Source organism: Telmatherina bonti, assembly GCF_933228915.1.
Source record: "Telmatherina bonti genome assembly, chromosome: 11".
Taxonomy (NCBI): Eukaryota; Metazoa; Chordata; class Actinopteri; order Atheriniformes; family Telmatherinidae; genus Telmatherina; species Telmatherina bonti.
The window spans coordinates 12,229,636-12,249,670 of NC_136629.1; the positions used below are offsets into that span (position 1 = coordinate 12,229,636).

Here is a 20,035-nt window from a genome sequence, read left to right on the forward strand (position 1 = left end):
TCCACTCCTGGTTTTCTCCAAAAACCCCCCCACCATACAGGATGGTAGTACAATATTTATTTTCAGTTTAAGTGTTACATGTTGAGCAACAAACTTACAGTTGTCATCAGCCACAAATTTAATGCAGATAAAGATTCAAGACCAATTCAATGATGTATTCAACACAACAGAACTGGCAAACCCAATTTTACATATATATACATAATGTTTATGTACATATATATCGTAACACTAGACTTTAGAACAGCTGAGACATTGTTGTGCAGAGGCTGGTAAGAAAAATTAAAAACACCTTCAAATGGGAACAGACTGACAGACACATGCTGAAAAGGCAGCGAAACACTCACAGAATGAAAAGAAAGAAAGAAGACGAAGAGGAGGAGGTCCGTGTGACCAGACACCTCTGTGAAACCGATCCGTTTACCAACCCTGCTGCAGGAATGCAGAGAAACACACATTCACACCAACACATACACACTTCTCATCAACCTGCCACCAGAGGACAAAGAAAACCGCCTCTGGCAGGTCTGGAGGGGGCGGGGGAGGGAGGGGAGGGAGGGAGGGAGGGAGGGAGGGAGGGTCATCTCCCATCGGAGACAGGACGGAGAGACCGAAGGACCTCCGACTGGTCTGGTAGTGCAGCTACATTATGTACAATACAAATACAACTTCATCTGCTTCTCACATCTGCTCCAGTCCCTCCGTCCCGTCCCGTCCCGCCGGTGGGTGGGTGGGGGCGGGGTTTAGGCTGGCGGGCCTGCAGAGGAAGGGGGGAGGGTTGGGGTGGGGGTCAGGCCGACAGGCCTGCACAGAAAGGTGGTGGCGGTGATGCGGGTTGGGTGGGGGTTATGGGAGACGAGTGGTTTCTCTCTCAGCAGCACCCTCCTGATGAAGCCTTGACAGAAGTGCCTGGAGTGAGCTTAACGTTGGGTTTCTCCCCCCCGCCGGCCGTGGCCCCAGGGCCCATCCTCTTCTTGATCTCAGCAGCCATGGTCATGAAGGCCTGCTCTACGTTGGTGGCGTTTTTGGCGCTCGTTTCCAAAAAGGGGATTCCCAGCGAGTCAGCAAACTCCTGGACACGAGGACAGGAAGACAAAACGACAAACAGTGAATTTCTGCTGCACGACAGCGGCTCACCTTGTACCCCCGCTGGGACCGAACAGCCCCCCCACTATGGTCTACAGCTGGAGGGTCAAACATGCAGCGCAGGGCCCAGAACCGGTCCACCACAGGGTCACATCGACCACAGGATGGATTTGGATCAATATAAACTGAACACAGAAGACAAGAAATGGAATACTTTAATATAACTGTAATGTTTTGATAAAAGTAACTCATTTTATTAAAAAAATATAAATAAATATTTTATTAAAAGTAATTCATATTTTAGTGAAAGTTTTTTTTAAAGTATTAATTTTAATAAAAGTAACTATTTTCTTAAAACTAATATTTTAATTAAAGTAACTTTTTATAAAAGTAAATATTTTATTAAACGTAACATTAAAACTAATATCTTAATAAAAGTAACCATTTTTAATAAAAGTAATTAATATTTTAATAAAAATAAATATTTAATTAAAGTAACTCATGTTTTAGTAAAAGTAACTAATATTTTATTTAAAGTAATTAATATTTGAACAAAATAACTAATATTTTATGAAAAGTAACAATATTTTAATTAAAGCAACTAATTTTATTTGAAGCAACTAATTTTTATAAAAGTAATACTTTATTAAAAGTAACTAATATCTTTATGAAAGTAACTGATATATTTTTAAACTTAAAAAACCTTAAATTAGTAACTATAATAATTTAATTTTAATAAAAGTAAGTAATTCCTCATTTGTCCACATAGATTTTCATGTTTGAATAGAAAACATTTCCAGGGGAGGGGATCACATTGCCTTTATAGACTTCAGACTGTATGAGGACACGAGCCAACTGAGGATTACTACACATACGTAAAAATCCATGTGTGTACATTTAACATGAAAAAGTTACTCTGATCATAAAGAGGAGTGTGATTTCTCAGTTCCAGATTCCTGCTGGTTTTTATAGATTTACTGTAGTCTAGAAGTTGTAAGAAAAATGTAACGGAGATTAAACATTGTTTAAAACTTCACTAATCTTTCTTCTTAAATTGCAGGTTCACAATGTTTCCAAAACAACAGTTGATGAGACATAAACATCATGATAATGTATGTTTTATAAGAGGGAAACTGTATAAATTACTCAGGTAACCTGAGATTGAGCTGTGCTGTGTGTGGCCCTCTGAGTCTCACCCCCCCCCCCCCATATTTACACTTCTAAGTAAACCAAAACAAGGTATAGAGTGAGTCTTAGTACTAACTGGTTGTAGTTTATCAGAAAGAAGATGACGAGCAGCAGAATCTGTGAACGTCGTCACTCAGTTTTAATCTCAGAGTTACATAATCATGACTGGACTTGACTTTGCTGTGTTTACAGACGACCTCATGATAAAAACTCACATCAGATTACGTCTCCATAATTTCTGCAAACAGGAAGGTGAGTAAAAGTGACAAAGTTCTGTTACTCCAGTCAGGACTTCTGTTAAGGAGAGTATTGTTTCAGTAGGTCATGTTTCTACTTCTACACTTTCATCTCATCCAACTATTTTCTCATCTTTAGATGCGACTCAGCAGCTTAGTAAAGCAGAGTCACCGCATCGCGACAGTTTTTCTACTGAGAATCCTCTGACCACATCAAACCAGCAGTAATGAAGCTTCCTGGAGGCCAAGTTGGACCCCCACCCACTGGTAGCTCACTGACCCAGCCAATCAGCCAATCATGGAGGAATTCAGGCTACATTCCTTCTGCAGCTCTTCTTGTCTTTTACATGGTTGTTCATATAATATTGGAAATGTGACCTCCATCAAACTCCCATGTGAAGAGTCTGCAGCTTAAAAATGACCCACATGTGGTGAAGATGACGATGTTCCTGCTTTCCCTGGCTTAATGGTGCATCACATCAGGATAGTCCGCTAGACTCGACCCGATTGGGGACTCGGCTCAGTTGTGGGGGGGGGGTGTATCCATGCAGACCCAGATTGTGTTCACGTTGCGCCCTGATCATACCAGCCAAACCATTAGAATAATATATATCCCAATTCTCACCAAAAGTGGCGCTGCACTAGTATTTAGCAAAAGAGAGGACAAGACCCACATGAAGAAGAAAACTGTTTCCCTTAACTTGTGAGTTAAACATGGAGATGAAACTATGGCTGTTTTGGGTTTTTTTTTTGTGTCTCATGCAAGTATACTGCAGAAATACACTGCAGCACTGGACGCAGTATGAACTACAGATAACACCATCGCTATGTATTTACCCACAATGCAATGCTACGTCAAATGCAGGAGCTGACTTTCTTTGTAGTCCGCTTCCTGTATTTGATCCGCTTAAAACGCGCGGAGCTCTGCGTTTGTAGGCGGACTGAGTCCGCTTCTTTGATCCGAATCAGAATTTGTTTGCTGCATTCACTTTTCCCCAAAAGAAGCAACTTTCTGAGCAAACGGACTCAGATTCAGATCAAACTGGCTGATTGTGAAGTGTGTCTTTTTAGTGACATGGAAGTTAGATGATGACTGTTCAGACCATAGACTGTATATAGTGATGGGCGGAGCCTTTGTGACATCACCCATAGACCCTACCATCACTATCTTGGCAGCGTCATGCGCGTCATCTCACCCAGAAAATACAAATATGGGCAAAGAGGTGGAGCTAAGAGGGGGGCTGTGAGCGTCATGATGGATGATTAACATCAAGCAAACTCCGAGCTTTCTGTAGCTAAGAGCTAACTGGGCTAACCCGGAGATAACAGGAGCTAACCAGCTAATAGAGGTAAGCAGGCTAAAGCTAAGTCACATTGTTAACCGGCTAAAAACTGCGGTCGTTCTACGTTCTTCTGACTTGAAGTGGTAGATTGGGTACCTGTCAATCAAAAAGACACGCCTCTAAATATGCCAAATTTCAAGATTATATTACTTTTAAACAGGCGAGTTAGAAAAAAAACTCACCCCCCCACAGTTGTCATGAAGGTAAACCTGACCTATTAAACCTAAAATGGATTTTTGTACCAGGCTGTAAACATGTTTATTTCTGCTGTGAAGTAGGTCTTTTTAACATGGAAGTCTATGGGGACTTCTTTTCCCTGCAGTGTGAATGCAGCCTTAATGTGTGTGTTGCTGATTCCACCGTCTCACTGTGTGAACACACACAGATTAGATGCTGAAGTACTTCTGATCACTGAATAACCAGAAAGAAAACCTGGTCTGAGGTGTAAACACAGACACGTTCAGCCTCTGTTCACTCCGTTTCACACAGTCCTACATCAATAAAACCAACCATGAGCATTACGGTGTATTTTTCCTAGAAAAAGACAAATCCAGGTGTGGTACCTTTGCTGTTGTGTAATCCACCACCTTCTTCGTCGTCAGATCACACTTGTTCCCAACCAATAACTTGTTGACGTTTTCACTGGCGTAGCGGTCTATTTCCTGTAGCCACTGTTTGACATTGTTGAAGGACTCCTGATAGTCAGAAAGAAATAAGAAATAAGACATGTTACAGGACATCGCCACCATCACAGAGACTCTCTGCACTGCAGCAGACTGGTTTTGGGTTGGCTTGAAGCAGGAAACAGTTTTTTTTACCCAGACATGAAAACAAAGGGAAGTCAGTCAACTTCCTGTCATTGTCCCAGGGAATCTTTTACTTCTGCTTTCTGAACCGTCTCCTAATGGTCTGATTACAACAAAAGACGGCTCATCTGAGCACAAAGACCTGAGATAACACATTGAGCTTTCAGGTAATTACAAAGATCTATGTTTGGACCAGAAGCAGACATGCTGAGCCAGGAGAAATGGGACGAGTCCATTTACATCATGTCAGAGCAGGAAGGTGTTCTTACATTTATAAAGCAGAACTACTCTATGGTTCCAGTTTGGCCAGATGAGGATTATAGCTTTGTTTCTAACAGACGATGTGGTCCAGATGATGGACTACTGACCTCCAGCAGACACTGGGGTGATCAGGTCTCATTTGTTGGAAAATGGTGGATTTCCCACTGCAAGTTAGGAATGTTTCATGTGAAGGAGGTTCATCATCTTTGGCCTTATTCAGAAGTGTGAGAGGAGGTAAGCAGCAGACTGGAGCAGCATCTGTGCTGGTCTGTGATGGTGAGGAGGGAGCTGTGGATTTACCTTTATCCTACCCTCACCTATGGTCATGTGACTGAAGGAATCTGACTGCGGGCAGCAGAAAAGAGCTCCATGTGAAGGATGTCTGGGAACTGGATGAGGCGCTCAGTCAGCTCCTCTGGACTGAACAGGAACCAGACTACCGTATTTTCACGACCATAAGGCGCACTTAGATTTTCTTCAAAATGTGTGGCGCGCCCTATAGTGCAGTGCGCCCTTTGTGTGCGTGTTGTTATTGTTGTTGTTGTAATCGGACATAGTAGAGAACACCATGAGAACGTTAAAGGGTGAAGCGCGGGCGTTGATAGCATATAAAAGAACAGGTATGTGCGTTATGCAGAACACCTTTTTCTAACAACCCTGAAAATGGCAAAAAGACGCGCTTATGAAGCACAGTTTAAACTGAAGGCCATCAACTACGCCAAGCAACATGGAAATCGAGCAGCCGAGAGAGAATTTAAGATTAATGAATCGATGGTTCGCAAGTGGAGGAAGATAGAAAACGAGCTCCGACAGGTAAAGAAGACGCAGCTGAGTTTCCGTGGACATAAGGCAAGGTGGCCCGAGTTGGAGGAAAGACGCTTGGGCTAACGTGTCGGCTGGCACTGTTGTCCGCGCTGTCGCAAAAGCCGGCATCATTTCAGAGGAGCCGCACGGCACAGAAAGTGACTGACAGTGAAGAAAATGAACCTCGCATGTTTGCTGGAGATTTAGCGCAGCTGTTCAATTCAGAAACAGAGGATGAGGACTTTGATGGGTTTGACTGATGACGATTACCGGTAAAAAATATGAGTACCAAACTCAGTTTTGGTCCTGATCTATTTTTAAATACGCACACTTGTGTGCTTGTTTTATCCGTGTATTTTACCATGCCCGCGCCTTTTGATGATTGATGATTAAAAAATGTTAGTACTTTGTAATCAATACTTAAATAAAGCACAACCAAACTCAGTTTTGCTCCCGCTCTTTTTTTAAAAAGGCATACTTGTATGCTTGTGTGCATTGAGAATGTTAAAGGGGGAAGTGTGGGCGTGGATTGTACCGGTATATAAAACCCGCGCCCTATGGTCAGGTGCGCCTTATGTATGTGTTAAATACAGAAAGGGCGCACATAACTGAGACTGCGCCTTTTAGTACGGTGCGCCTTATGGTCGTGAAAATACGGTAACCCTTTAAACCAGTAACCCTTTAAACCAGGAGATGGTTCAGACACCTTGACACAATGTCTTCTGGAGGACAGAGTCAGAGGTCTGTCCTACCAAGACACAGGAGGAGGTGGCTGGGTGAGGGGGAGGTCTGGGGATGGACGGATGAATGGAGCAACGGAGGGATGGATGGATGGAGCAACAGATGGATGGATGGACGGATGGAGCAACGGATGGATGGATGGAGCAATGGATGGATGGATGGGTGGATTGATGGATGGATGGAGCAACGGATGATGGATGGATGGATGGAGCAATGGATAGATGGAGCAATGAATGGATAGAGCAACAGATGGATGCATGGAGCAACGGATGGATGGGTGGATGGAGCAATGGATGAATGGAAGGAGCAACGGATAGATGGATGGATGGAGCAATGGATAGATGGAGCAACGAATGAATAGAGCAACGGATGGCTGCATGGAGCAACGGATGGATGGGTGGATGGAGCAATGGATGAATGGAAGGAGCAACGGATAGATGGATGGATGGAGCAATGGATAGATGGAGCAATGAATGGATAGAGCAACAGATGGATGCATGGAGCAACGGATGGATGGGTGGATGGAGCAATGGATGAATGGAAGGAGCAACGGATAGATGGATGGATGGAGCAATGGATAGATGGAGCAATGAATGAATAGAGCAACGGATGGCTGCATGGAGCAACGGATGGATGGGTGGATGGATGGAGCAATGGATGGATGCAAGGAGCAACGGATGGATGGGTGGATGGAGCAACGGATGGATGGATGGAGAAACGGATGGATGGATGGATGTAGCAACGGATGGTTGGATGGAGCAACGGATGGATGGATGTATGAGTGGATGAAATTCTTGGAGTTTATAGAAACATTATATACTTTTTTTTTTTTTCTTCTCTTCGTCTTACTTTAAAACCAACCAATGAGATTCTTCCCCTTCGCTGCCAGTCAGATTACAGACATTCAAAACTTTGGAAAGGCCACTGAAGCGTGCTCAGACTAAATCCCACCAGGATAAAAGGAGTGATGGTGATGTGTAGCACTGACCTGGTCCGTTACGTCGTACACTACAATGATGCCATGAGCCCCTCTGTAGTAGCTGGATGTGATAGTACGAAACCTCTCCTGTCCTGCTGTATCCCACTGTCAGAGAAAAGCATAACAGTTAAGCGTGATCATTTCTCACTGATCGATGAGATAACTGATTAGTTTCTGTCAATTCCAGTATATAGAAGTTCATCATCTGACCAAATAATTGACTACATCTATACTACCAGAATATACTCAAATAAAAGTCATGGTAAGAAGTACCTGTTCTATTCTGGAGTTTCTATGTAAATGCAACAATTAAAACAACACGTTTCATGATTACAGACATATTATAGGCTCAATCAGGCTTATCAAATACAGAAATGGTTTAACTTGATAAATCCCCACACAATAAGCAAATTCAGATTTTACACGAGCCCCGTTCCACACCTGTAGGTGGAGCTCAGGCCTGGCTATTCACAGGTGTGTGTTTAAACAGTTTGAAATGCGACTAAAGTTTCACTGATGGATTCAGACCTGAAGGAAATTTAAGTGAAATTTTGTTGATCACTAAAAGAGCAGATTTACATGCTAAAACCAAAACATGTAGCTTTCAAAGATATTTCAGTTGCTTGTGCAGTAGACCACAATTAAAAAATATCACTAATCCCGCTCACATTCAGTTTTCTTTCTTTAATCAGAAGGATAAATGTGTAAAAACTGGCTGAAAATCAGACCTATGTGGTGTAAAATATCTCAGTTATCCGGTGGTATTCAGGTTTTTATAATTAGTAGCTTTTGTGTAACAGCATTCATATTTTAAAGGCTCCACCTGTGTGTCTGCACTGAAATAATATGAATGATAACAGAAAGTAGGCCCCTCCATTGGTAGGCTCTTTTGTAGAATTTCACCTCTGGTAAACAGTGGAGGAACTGAATAAATGTAGCTTTTTTCATCTGCTTATGATCTTTGCAAGACAAACATATCCTGTAGACTGAATGTCTTCCTATGACTTCTGCACTGAACACTTAAAAAAATAGCCAAAGTGACTCTTGCAGTGGTGAAAGAATGAGTAGGTGCAACAGAGTCGAGTCGAGTCAGGCAACATACTGTGAGCTACAACTCGGTAATTCGTACATACTGAGAGTTGGGCCGGGATACTGTGAGCAACCGAGTGATGCCTTCTTGTTACGAGTCGGCACGAGGATACTGCGAGCTATCATGATTGGCAGCTGACAAGGAGGAAGGAGGTGAATGAGTCTGAGAGTCGTCCATATTGAGAGTCAAGTGACAATGCGTACTAAGGACGTTCCATCTTAGGTGCTATGATTTGATTATTACAGTTATCAGGATTTTCAATTCACCTTTTTCTCCCCCTTTTATGGCTTTTTTCTTTGTCCATGGCTCCATTTATACCACTTCATACTCCATTTAGTAGCCATTAAGTCAAAGAACTGAGCAAATAAATCTCCACTATTTTGAGTTAAACCATATTTAAATAAATCCAACATATATTAATCATATTGTCATTAAATGTTTCCATGGAGTCTACTGGGAGAAAGTGTTAACAACAGTTAAGAACAACAACCAGCTGCTTTTTTCTCCCCCTCTAACCCAGGCGGCCAACAGAGCAGCTGTCCCACGTTTGTAGTGTTGCTACTATCTTTTATTTTGGCTTGAAACAACTTGTCTTTTCTAATGTCCATTAAACCAAAGCGGTTCCAAACGGTGCCTTCAAACCCCACGAATGAATCTGTAACAGTGGCTGCAAGGCAAGCAGCTGCCTTCCAAGACATCTGTATTTGCTGCCCGGACGCTTCCGGTCCGTCTTCGTAGACTGCCTGGACGGCACGTGGGATTTTAAACCTCCTGCTCTACTTTACAACTGTGTTTCTGTCATTTAATTATCATGAAAAATAATCATTTTGAACATTTCCAAACCATAATTCAATCTGCAAATGTTGCATTGAGACGCATCAATTAAATAGTGAATCACCCACCCCTACTACATACCGCGAGGTAGTGAGTGACTGAGAGCTCACAGGAAGGGTGAGTAGGTCAGGACTCACATACAGCGAGTTGAACGATGCTCCATACTGGGAGTTAGGGAGTGACTCGAAGCTCAGAGAAGGGAGGTGGCAAGTGAGTCTGCACCGAACTGTGAGCTAGTAAGTAACAGTCTTGTGCTGCGAGTGAGGCTGGGCTACTATGAGCTTTGTACTGACATTAATAGCGATACTGTTTGGCCTCTTCAGTTAGCTGGCTAGCAGCATAAGGGTCAAGTCCATTAATGAGTTATTGGAGACGAGGAATCGCAATCCATGAGTCAGTAAAGTGATTCTCTAATTTAGAATGATTCGTTCATGACTGGCACAACACTAGTCCAGAGACAGAAAACAGAGACATAAGACCTGTTCAGAGACAGAAAAGCTGCAGGATACTTACAATCTGAAGTTTGATGGTTTTTCCATCTAGTTCTATGGTTCGTATTTTGAAGTCCACACCAATAGTACTAATGTAACTTTCTGTGTATGTGTCGTCCTGCAGAGGAGAACAGAATCAGTTAAATGCTAACCCAATACACCAAAGGGTTAAACAGTATCCAGACTGAACCAGTTTCACTTCCTGTTATGAAAACTTAGTTAACTGGGATGGCTTTTATTTATTTTAAAAACAATCGGAGTTAGGATGATTTATTGTCTGCAAGAACAGTCAACATGAAATCACTGCAATAAGATTTCTAGAAATACACCTGCTGACAGATAAGATTTCATTAACACGAAGATACTTGTTGAAGTTTTCTGGGGGGGGTAACACTTACTGCAAATCGTAAAAGAAGGCAAGACTTTCCAACACCGGAGTCACCGATCAGTAGGAGCTTGAATAAATAGTCACTGGAAAGGAGATCAAACAATAAGGTTAGACGAAGAAACGGCATGTTCTAAAAGGAGTAAAGTAAAAACTTAAATCCTTAAACAGGGCTCCAGACTATCTCTCAGTACTGGTTGCACTGGTGCACCTAACGTTTTAATTGCGGTGCACCAGAAAAAACTGAGGCACACCACAATCTTTTTCTTAGCACTTTATTTGAATACATTTTAAGAATTTTCTTTTCATCACTACACAGACATCAAATTATTGTAAACAATAATGAGGTTAAGCATGAATATCAAGAGGAAAAAAAACATTAAATCCAACTTAACCCCTTAACCAGTGGCTTTTGGAGACTCCAAATGGCCACTTTGGGGAGCGCGTGAACATACTTACAATAAAGCACTCAAAGAATAGTTATTTTGGCTGCTATTGTCACCAAATTTTAACTGGTCATGGGTATGGCTTCATGCTACAGCTACATCTGATTTTTCCAGTCCATATCTCCATCTCTCCATGTGCAGCATGTTGACAAAATAGAAGAGAAATTCAGACGAGAGAAAAGATCTGAAATTTCCTTGTGTTCCAACATCAATAACTTTACACTGGTTACAGTTACAATACGTTACAATATGTTTGAAAGCTCAGGGTAAAACTTTAGTGTTATCTTTATAAAGAAACCATGCTTTTAAAATATACTCCAGAGGGTGCAAGAACAGCATCTAATTTAATTTTTTAGGCGTTTTTGGCATTTTAAGGGGTTAAAGTACAACTTCACTAAACTGAATGTAGACGAACATTTCAAACTGCAATGGTTGCTGAGGTCGAGCAGCTTCTGGGAAGTTTTCCTCCCCTGAATTTACATTTAATCTTTTCCCTAATAATTATCTACTTCAGTTGAGTTTTAGGAAAGGCAGCTCCTCTCTTGCTCCATTATAAACCATGTTTTGGGCTGGTCACATAAACAGAAATATTCAGGGGTTTTTTTTCCCTTTAAATACACAGCTGTCTTTCATATGAGTAGTTTTGTCAACCATGATTAATTTTCCTATTTATTTTCTAAGTATATTTTCCAGGACACATGCAGGTGTAGCTCAAATACACAGAGGGAGTGTGATGGAGGTTGCTTGTTTTCTGTCAGTGTTTATCAGCCAGAATATTCTCACTGTAATGTTTCAGATAGGGCTGTGATGATATGCTTTCGTCCCGCTGCGCGTGGTGGTGTTCTAGACTCCACGTTGTACATTATAACCGTCTAATGCACGGCTCATCGTTGATTAATCCTTACTTATTATTTAAGATGAGCGACGTGAACACAGAGGGGATGTATTCGGTGCAGGACCAAAAAATGACAATAATTAACATTACAGTCTGTAATGTACAACCGTCATGACGTCATGTCACCAGGGGGGTCTGGGATAGTTGGGGCAAATAAATATATCATGATATTTTCCTGCCCTGCGATGGACTGGCGAGCTGTCCAGGGTGTACCCTGCCTTCGCCCATAGACAGTTGGGATAGGCTCCAGCTTCCCCGCAACCCTGAATGGATTAAGCGGTTTAGAAAATGAATGAATGAATGATTTTCCTATTATAAATATCTTGATAACCATATAAAACAATATTAATGTCTTTGGAATGTTTGAAGCAGAAATCAACATTCTATGTACTGTACAGCAACACTCTGCTTTACTTGGCAGGTTTCTCTTTCACTCACTCAGCTTCAGCGCCACTATATGCATCTATACGGATAAGATGCAGTTCAATGACGTATTCGGACCGGAAATGCGTGTTCATGTGATGTCACAAAATCTTACTGGTTTAAAAAAAAAAAAAAAAAAAAAGTACTAATACTACCATGAACGGTACGATATTGCACACCCCTACATGCAACTCTTAGTTTTACTTTGTCAGAAAAAAAACAAAAAAACATAACATAACACAGACTGGAAAAGCAATCCAGTGTGTTGTTGTGGAGTAACATTAGTGTCAAACTATTTGTAATCATTACATATTTAAAATGCAATTCTATCAAAAGATGACAAGTTTTGATACAAGGGTTTTTTGGGTTTTTTTTTTTGGTTCATATGAGTCTTCACTTCATGGCAAATAATGAAATAAAATAAAATATTATTAAATAAAATCTTTTTTAATGTTAAAGGGCATCAGAGGGCAGCATAAATAATAGGGCTGTAACAATATGCTTTTGTCCCGATTTGATTCTACTGATTTTTTGGGTGCCAATTTTTGTAGATTATAGACAAAAAAATGTATAAAACTTTTTTTTTGCAAATCATTTTTCTTGAATTCAATTAAGAAAAAACAACACAGTATTCACATCACCATTCTGCTGCTATAATGCCCAAAAAGACAAATTAAAAAATAATTAAAAAGAATAAAAATGACAAAAAATTTTTACAATGCAATATTTTTATTTGAACATTTTTTTTTAACAAAAGAAAAAATTAAATTTGTGAAGCAAAAAAAATCCCAATTTTCAATTTTTCAATTTGATTTTCCCACTCCTATTTTTTTTTTTTTTTTTTTTGCCAGTTTTGCCAGTAACTTTCCTCACCCAAAGTCTCCAGCAGAAGTTGCAAAAAGAAGAGCTATAATGTTGCTTTTACTTACTAATGGTCGTTGGTGTTGGACTATTCAACTGGTCTAGTGGTTTTCAGAGGTTTTGTAAGCATTTAAATTAAACTACTAATGTCCTAAACAATTATACTCTGTCAGGAGGTAAAACCCAGTTGGAGTACTTTATATTATATATGTGACTCAGGAAGAAGACATGAAAACCTCCCGATACACAGTTTGCTCAGAGTCATTCCGGACTGAAACTCTTGTCATGATAAACGATAAATAAAAACATTAGGCACATCACAAGTGTGCAGAGTTCATATAAATCCTTTTTCCATTTAGAGATGAAGAAGAAAACAAATTCACTTTGAGATGGTGGGCCAGGCTTTGGTCTGATGCTCACCTTTCATTTCTAAAGTTCAGACATGAGGGTAGGGCTCTCGACTATTATATGAAGATAATCCAGTTCAGTGACCCACCTTACCGCTGCTGTGCAACAAGGCTGTCTGCAGCCAACATTCATGTCTCAACTACACCCTGCTCTGTTAACATTTACAAAACTGATCTTAGTTTAGTTTCAAACACATATTAAACCCCTCTCAGGGTTTTATGAACCAACCACACTGAAAGGACGGGACAGCAGCGGGATTATCACCTGATGCTCCCAATAAAAATGGGAAACCTAACTAGTTAACCCCTAGAATCAGCAGATTAATGTATAACTATTCTCACTCATTACCTGAGGTAGGTAGTCTAACATATCACCCAGTACTGCCTCCCTTCTCTCTTCTTATTGTAATAAATTCCAGTCATTCTCTCCTCATTAAGCCAGGGACTGAACAATGGCTGTTCCTATGCAAAGCTGACCACACAGCTCAACACAACTTAGAGAACAATTACTGACCAAAAGCAAACCAGCTGCACTCCTAGCCAGATACAGAGTTCAGTTCACTATGCTACCTTAGAGATATCACTGTGCCTGAATCTGGGAGATTCACCCTGGCGTCCAGTTCAGTGAGAAAAACCAGAGGCACGACACTGAAGGTCACTTCTGATTCAAGTAAAGTCCAAGTCAACTGCTTTTTTATAGTGTACCTGAACGCAACAGACTACTGGTCTGAACAAAACTTAAGATAATCAAATATGGACTCAGTTATTCTACAAAACATGTAGATAACACGAAACACTGTCCAACTTGTGAACCTTTTATGTCCAGTTGTGACATAGCAGATAAGGTTCATTGCTGGAAATTTTGGTCTAAAGTGGTCTGTGTGCCAAAATAAATCCCACAAAATAACCTATATTTACTGTGATCCCTTGTCCATGACCATCAAAATAACAAAGTAATCAATAACTATAACAATCTGATGTTTACATGAACATCTGAAAAATGATTTTCCAAGTTTTAAAATCTGCAGATACCGATATTTGCCGATACCAGATCTGTTTATGTGAACATTATAGTGACTATGGTTATTACTGCTGTTATAACTGTGTAAGATTTCCTTAGGTTGTAATAAATGACCCATCCTTTCTTAAGTTACCTCACCAATATAAATAAAATAATATTACAGATCTATCAATTTCAACAAGTTTTATTTTGATTTGGCACATTTTACCCAAATACAACTATAAATGTGTTATTTTCAAACAAAGATCTAGCTTTTGGTTTAAAAAAAAGGGGCATATTTTAACATTCAAGGCGTTTATTTCTTGTAAAAAATCTGAAGCACGTCATCAAACACGTCTGCGCTGGTTTGACTAGTGTGGTATTGGGTGTGGTATCAGAACACTTTTATTATTAATACCAAGTACAAGTACACACACGGTATTGAGCCGATACAGATATTGGTGCATTCCTAATCATTTTTATAATTATTCCTGCCTGCACAGTGACAAACACTCATGCGTAACACTTAACAAATTAGTTAAGTGTTGTTTACCAAAAAGCCACAGACAAACCAGCAGATTGACCTTTTCACTAGTTCAGAGCCTAGTGTGATGTACTGCCCCCCTAGTGGTGACCTCTAGTATTGAACGTTTTGGTGGCAGCATGCTGGTATTATTTGCAGCAAGTATACAGACAGATGTAGTTGAACGTTGCTGCATATGCAAATCTACACAGCAAGTATGTCCCACCCTTAAATCGGCATGAGGGGATAAATAAAGTGATCTGAATTGAATTGGGCTGCGTTGTGGTATGATGTTTAGCACCACAGCCTCACAGCAAGGTGGTCACCGGTTTGATCCTAGGTTGAACAGAGGTTCAAACAGTTTGCATGTTCTCCTTGTTTATGCGTGGGTTCTCTCCAAGTACTCCGGCTTCCTCCCACCGTCCAAAGACATGCATGTTAGATTAATTGGTTACTCTACATTGTCCCTAAGAGTGACTATGAATGGCTGTCTCACTGTGATGGATTGTACCAGGTGTACCTGCCTCTCGCCTGTTAATTACTGGGATAGACTCCAGCTTCCAGCGACCACAACTGGGCTAAGCGACATAGAAAATGGAAGAACAGAACTGATTTAACTATCAGATTTCTTTCAGAGTACGTTGTAACGCAACTTCCTAATTTTGTTGCTGTTGAAACACAGTCTGAGCATTACCCATTAATGTGGACTAATATTCCACTCATGTAGTGACGACATCAGTTCGCCTTTTTATGGAGGACATTGAAAGCAATGCAGGTTTTTGCACATGTAAGGAAAGTAAACAAATCCTATATACATGCATGAAGACATCAGAGTACTGGGGGAAAATGTGGGTGTGTTAATCTGGTTTCTTATAACCAGATTATACTACCTATGTCAAGGTTGACCAGCTCTGGACCTCAAGAGCCACAATCCTGCTGGGCTTTTATAGTCCTGCTCAAACAAACCTGACTGAAATTAATTTGTCATTGTGCAGAACTTCAAAGGCTTCACAGGCAAATTAATAAGTCAGATGTGTTGAAGCAGGAAAACAAAGGAAGCCTGCAGGACAGCAGCCCTCAAGGACAGACCCTGAACACACATCCATCTACACAATGACAGATTATCGTCAGATTTTTCTGTATGCAAGTAAAGAGGCTCAGTGATACAACAATAATGAAGGTTTCAACTCAGAAACAATGTTAATGACTCTAGATGCTGTGTAGCACAATCCCGATATGATCATAGATAAGATCAGCACGTCTTAAAGTTTGTAGTTGATGAGAAGGACCTGTTTAGTGTGGTCAAGGGTAAGCAGCAAAATGACTCTTTATGAATAAACAGAAGCTGTAAATCTGAAGCTAGCTTGTCTTCAACAGAAGGAACTAAACATAACATGAATAAATTATTTTTTCCCTTTCAGTCTGACAATGAAGATTATCTCAGAACTTGCTGAGAAATATTTAAAGTATGATGTGGAAGTGGGTGATTAGTGGAAGAAAGAATCCACAGAGGAGTTGAAGACAAAACAAGGTAAAGCATAAAATAAAAAGAATGAAGAAAAAGGTACAATAATGTACCCTGACATTTCTACTTTTCTTCCATGAGAGTATTTATGAATGGACAAGAAAAGCCAGCTGAAGTCAACGATTACTCAATACTGCTGTGAGGAAATCTCCGGCCTATCCCGTGGCATGTGACCTACACATGACTGAGACAGACTCGTTGTGCACAGCCACACCATATGACTGAAAACAGGCATCCACAACACCAAGTACAGCATGAAACCAGACACCAGAGGCCAGGAAACCTGCTCGCCGATGGCAGCAGGGACAGGTGTGTCGGCAAACACAGGGGTCACACCTCTACAAAAACACTGTGGGGAATTTCATCTAAATTTCATTAATCCACCCAGCTGATTATGAGCATGGGAGTACACTGAAACCAAGCATGAACCATGAACAGGGGCGCCATCAGGAATTTTGGGCCCTATGAAAGACAATGACAGAGACCTCACCGCTTGATTGCAGATTCTAGATTTTTGTTTTTGTTTCAATTGCTTAAAGCTGATCAAAAAATAGCTTTTCATGAGAATAATAAAGATCTAGGGCTGTGTTCAACCCTTTATAGGGCAAGTGACTATGTTTGATCACTTTGTTTTCTTTCATATTCAGCATGAAACCATTTTATTTATTTTTCTTTTTTAATGTAACAACAGAATGTGAGGTCTTGGTTCATACCAGAAGGACAATTCTAGGTTAAAATTTCTATTTGAAGGCATTTCATTGAGCGCCCTATAAAGGGTTAAATGACAGTACATACATCTAACTAGGTTATTTTAATATAAATGGTTTATCAGTTTATATTACTGCTATATTCTATTACAACCTTTGGAAAAAAGTATTCATTATCTTTAATGAAGGTTTAATGATTTTCTTGTATAGTTTATACATCTTTTTGGGCCCCTATCAAGTCATGACACCATATGGCGCCTTTGACCCGGAACAATCGAGGTCGAAGTGACAGAGGAACCTTTGTCAGGTGTTTACATGTCAGCGAACCAGAACCGCTGTCAGCTGAACCTGCCAAACAGCTGCTAAAAAAACAGGCTAACATGGATGGCGAACACAATTTCTCTTAGGATCAAGGCCGGATTATCCAATGGGCATTATGGGCACAGGCCCAGGGGCCCACGCCCACCTGGGGCCCCCACATAGGGCAAACACCAGCAATTTGGACATGAAATTAAATTTACATAAAAGCCAAATAGTTACACCACTTTGTCTGTATTGTCATTGGTACAATCGGCTGAGAGATGTTAGAAATGTCGTTTTATAGTGTATCATTACGGTGGGAAAGGGGGGCCCCTGGAACACTCTGGGCCCAGGGACCTGTGCACTTTTTATCCGGCCCTGCTTAGGATATCAAGTATTTAACACTCCATCCCAGGCGTGTCCTTAGACAGTTTTCTGGGTATCGCAGGTGTCTAGAAAAGCTTCAGTCAGCTGATTTTCCACGTTGACTCGGTTCCGGTGCCATTGTTAACAACCTAACTTGCTTGTTAGCATAAAGCTAACCTAAACTGACTGAATATGGTAGATTATGATACTTACTATTCAGGATTCATTGTTGAAACGTCGTACAGTGTCTCCCCTCTTGTCAGATGTGGATTTTCCTCGTCGTCCTGAAAACTGGGACGATGACTAGGTCGGACTGTTGCCTGGACCGGCTAGCTGTTTTCTCTGTGAAATCCCAAAATGGCTGCAGCTTCAACCAGGAAACAGCTAACATTAGCCAGCCGGTAGACTTAAAGAGGAGAAGAAAAAAAAGAAAAGAAAAAATAAAGGGTTTTGGCGTAAAGATTATTTATCTTTTAAATAAACCTGCCAGTGGTTTGTACAGGCTGAAACGGAAACGAGAGAGCAGGATAGATGTGCAGCTCTGAGTGTGTCTTTCTGCACCAGCAGGCTGTCAGGAGGAGGGATTACGTCATTTAGTGAAACGTGGCAGAGCCCCGTGTCAGAACACACACTTCCGGGTACAGACTTCAACACAACCTGCTGTTTCACTGTTTGCTTATGCTGCAAAGTAAGGTTTGTACTTGTAGGAGCGTATTTCTCCATCTAACTGTAGTTATTATGTAATCAAGCTGTCACCTGGAATCAGGGCCGCATTAAGAGTGCACAGGCCCCTGGGCCCAGAGTGTTCCAGGGGGCCCCCTTCCCCACCACAACATTTTGAAAACTGTGTTCACAAGTAGACTTACTAACGTCACCTGGCAATGCGATATTAACCCAGTTCTGTCTCCAGTTTTTATGAATTTCTATCAGAAATTAACCATATGTATCATAATCAACTAGTGGTAATTAACCCAGAACTTTCTGCCCTGAGTTTCTGTGCTTAAGGTGAGTCATGGGTGTGTCATACAGCCGGTATCGCAGCATTAATGTAATCACCACCTTCAGGGCCTTGGGTCCAGAGTGTTCCAGGGGGCCCCCTTCCCCACCACAACATTTTGAAAACTGTGAATGATACACTGTGAAGCATCATTTCTAACATCTCTCAGCCAGTGACACCAGTAGAAATACACTAGAGTCTAGTGGTTTTCAACCACTGTGCTGTGGCACATTAGGCGAGAGATTATCAGGTGTGCCCTGAGAAATTACCCAATTTCACATAGTTGTTCTAAAAAGCAGCTCTGTTTTCATTCAAACAGGCCTCAGTGAAAAATATTAAAATTCCATCTTCTTGTGTTTATCTGATTTCTATTCAAGAGGCTTTGACAAGATGGACTTTATATTAATAATTTGGACTTTAAAAAAAAAAATAAAAGAACATTTTGGTTTGTGGTGTGCCTTGTGATTTTTCAGTGAAAAAAGTGTGCCTTGGTTCAAAAAAGCTTGAAAAACACTGAACTAGACAGTGTGGTGTAACTATCTAGTTTTTATGTACATTTTGTTTCATGTCCAAACTGCTGGTGTTTGCCCGGGGGCCCCTGGGCCTATGCCCATGATGTCCATTGGATATTGAATTTCCCTTTGGGGATTAATAAAGTATTTTTCATTTAATTTCATAATCCGGCCTTGCCTGGACTGTCTGTTCACCTGTAGACTCACTAACGTCACCCGGCACTGCGATATTAACTCAGCTCCGTCTTCATTTTTTATTAATTTCTATTAGAAATTAACCATATGTAATGTAATCAACTAGTGGTAATTAATCCAGAACTTTCTGCCCTGAGTTTCTGTGTTTAGGGTGAGTCATCGGTGTGTCGTAAAGCTGGTATCGCAACATTAATGTAATCACCACCTTCAGGGCCGGATTAAAAGAGCACAGGCTCTTGGGCCCAGAATGTTCCAGGGGGCCCCCTTCCCCACCACAACATTTTGAAAACTGTGAATGATAAACTGTGAAACGACATTTCTAACATCTCTCAGCCAATGGCACCAATAGCAATACAGCACCTGCAATCATCGTCATTGATGAGCCTGGGTCAAACCCCTCCACAGACACGTGGAAAGGTAGATTTCCAAGAGGAAAATGGGATTAGAAACAAAGCACTTGAAATGAACTTTTTTTTAATAAAAACATTTTGTTGATAAAAGTTTATTTGTCAGGGAGCATGTGTAAAAACATTAAAGAAAGATGCTTTACACCTGATTTTAGCCTTTGCTAGTTTCCATCTGCAGTCCCTGCGCAGGCAAAGTCATACAATTTTAAAAGTATTTAAAATACTCT

The 20,035-nt window shown here is 40.8% G+C and overlaps 1 protein-coding gene across 1 annotated transcript; it reads right to left on the bottom strand.

The window, feature by feature from the left end:
• Positions 1-42: 42 nt before the first annotated feature.
• On the bottom strand, positions 43-18,264 carry LOC306761993 (ras-related protein ORAB-1-like). The gene is made up of 6 exons (XM_079248337.1): positions 17,911-18,264; positions 10,258-10,330; positions 9,882-9,977; positions 7,454-7,549; positions 4,417-4,548; positions 43-1,072 (listed from the first exon to the last, which is right to left on the bottom strand). The coding sequence occupies exons 1-6, from the start codon at positions 17,922-17,924 to the stop codon at positions 872-874; spliced, it is 612 nt and encodes a 203-aa protein (XP_079104463.1). The 5' UTR covers positions 17,925-18,264; the 3' UTR covers positions 43-871.
• Positions 18,265-20,035: the final 1,771 nt, after the last annotated feature.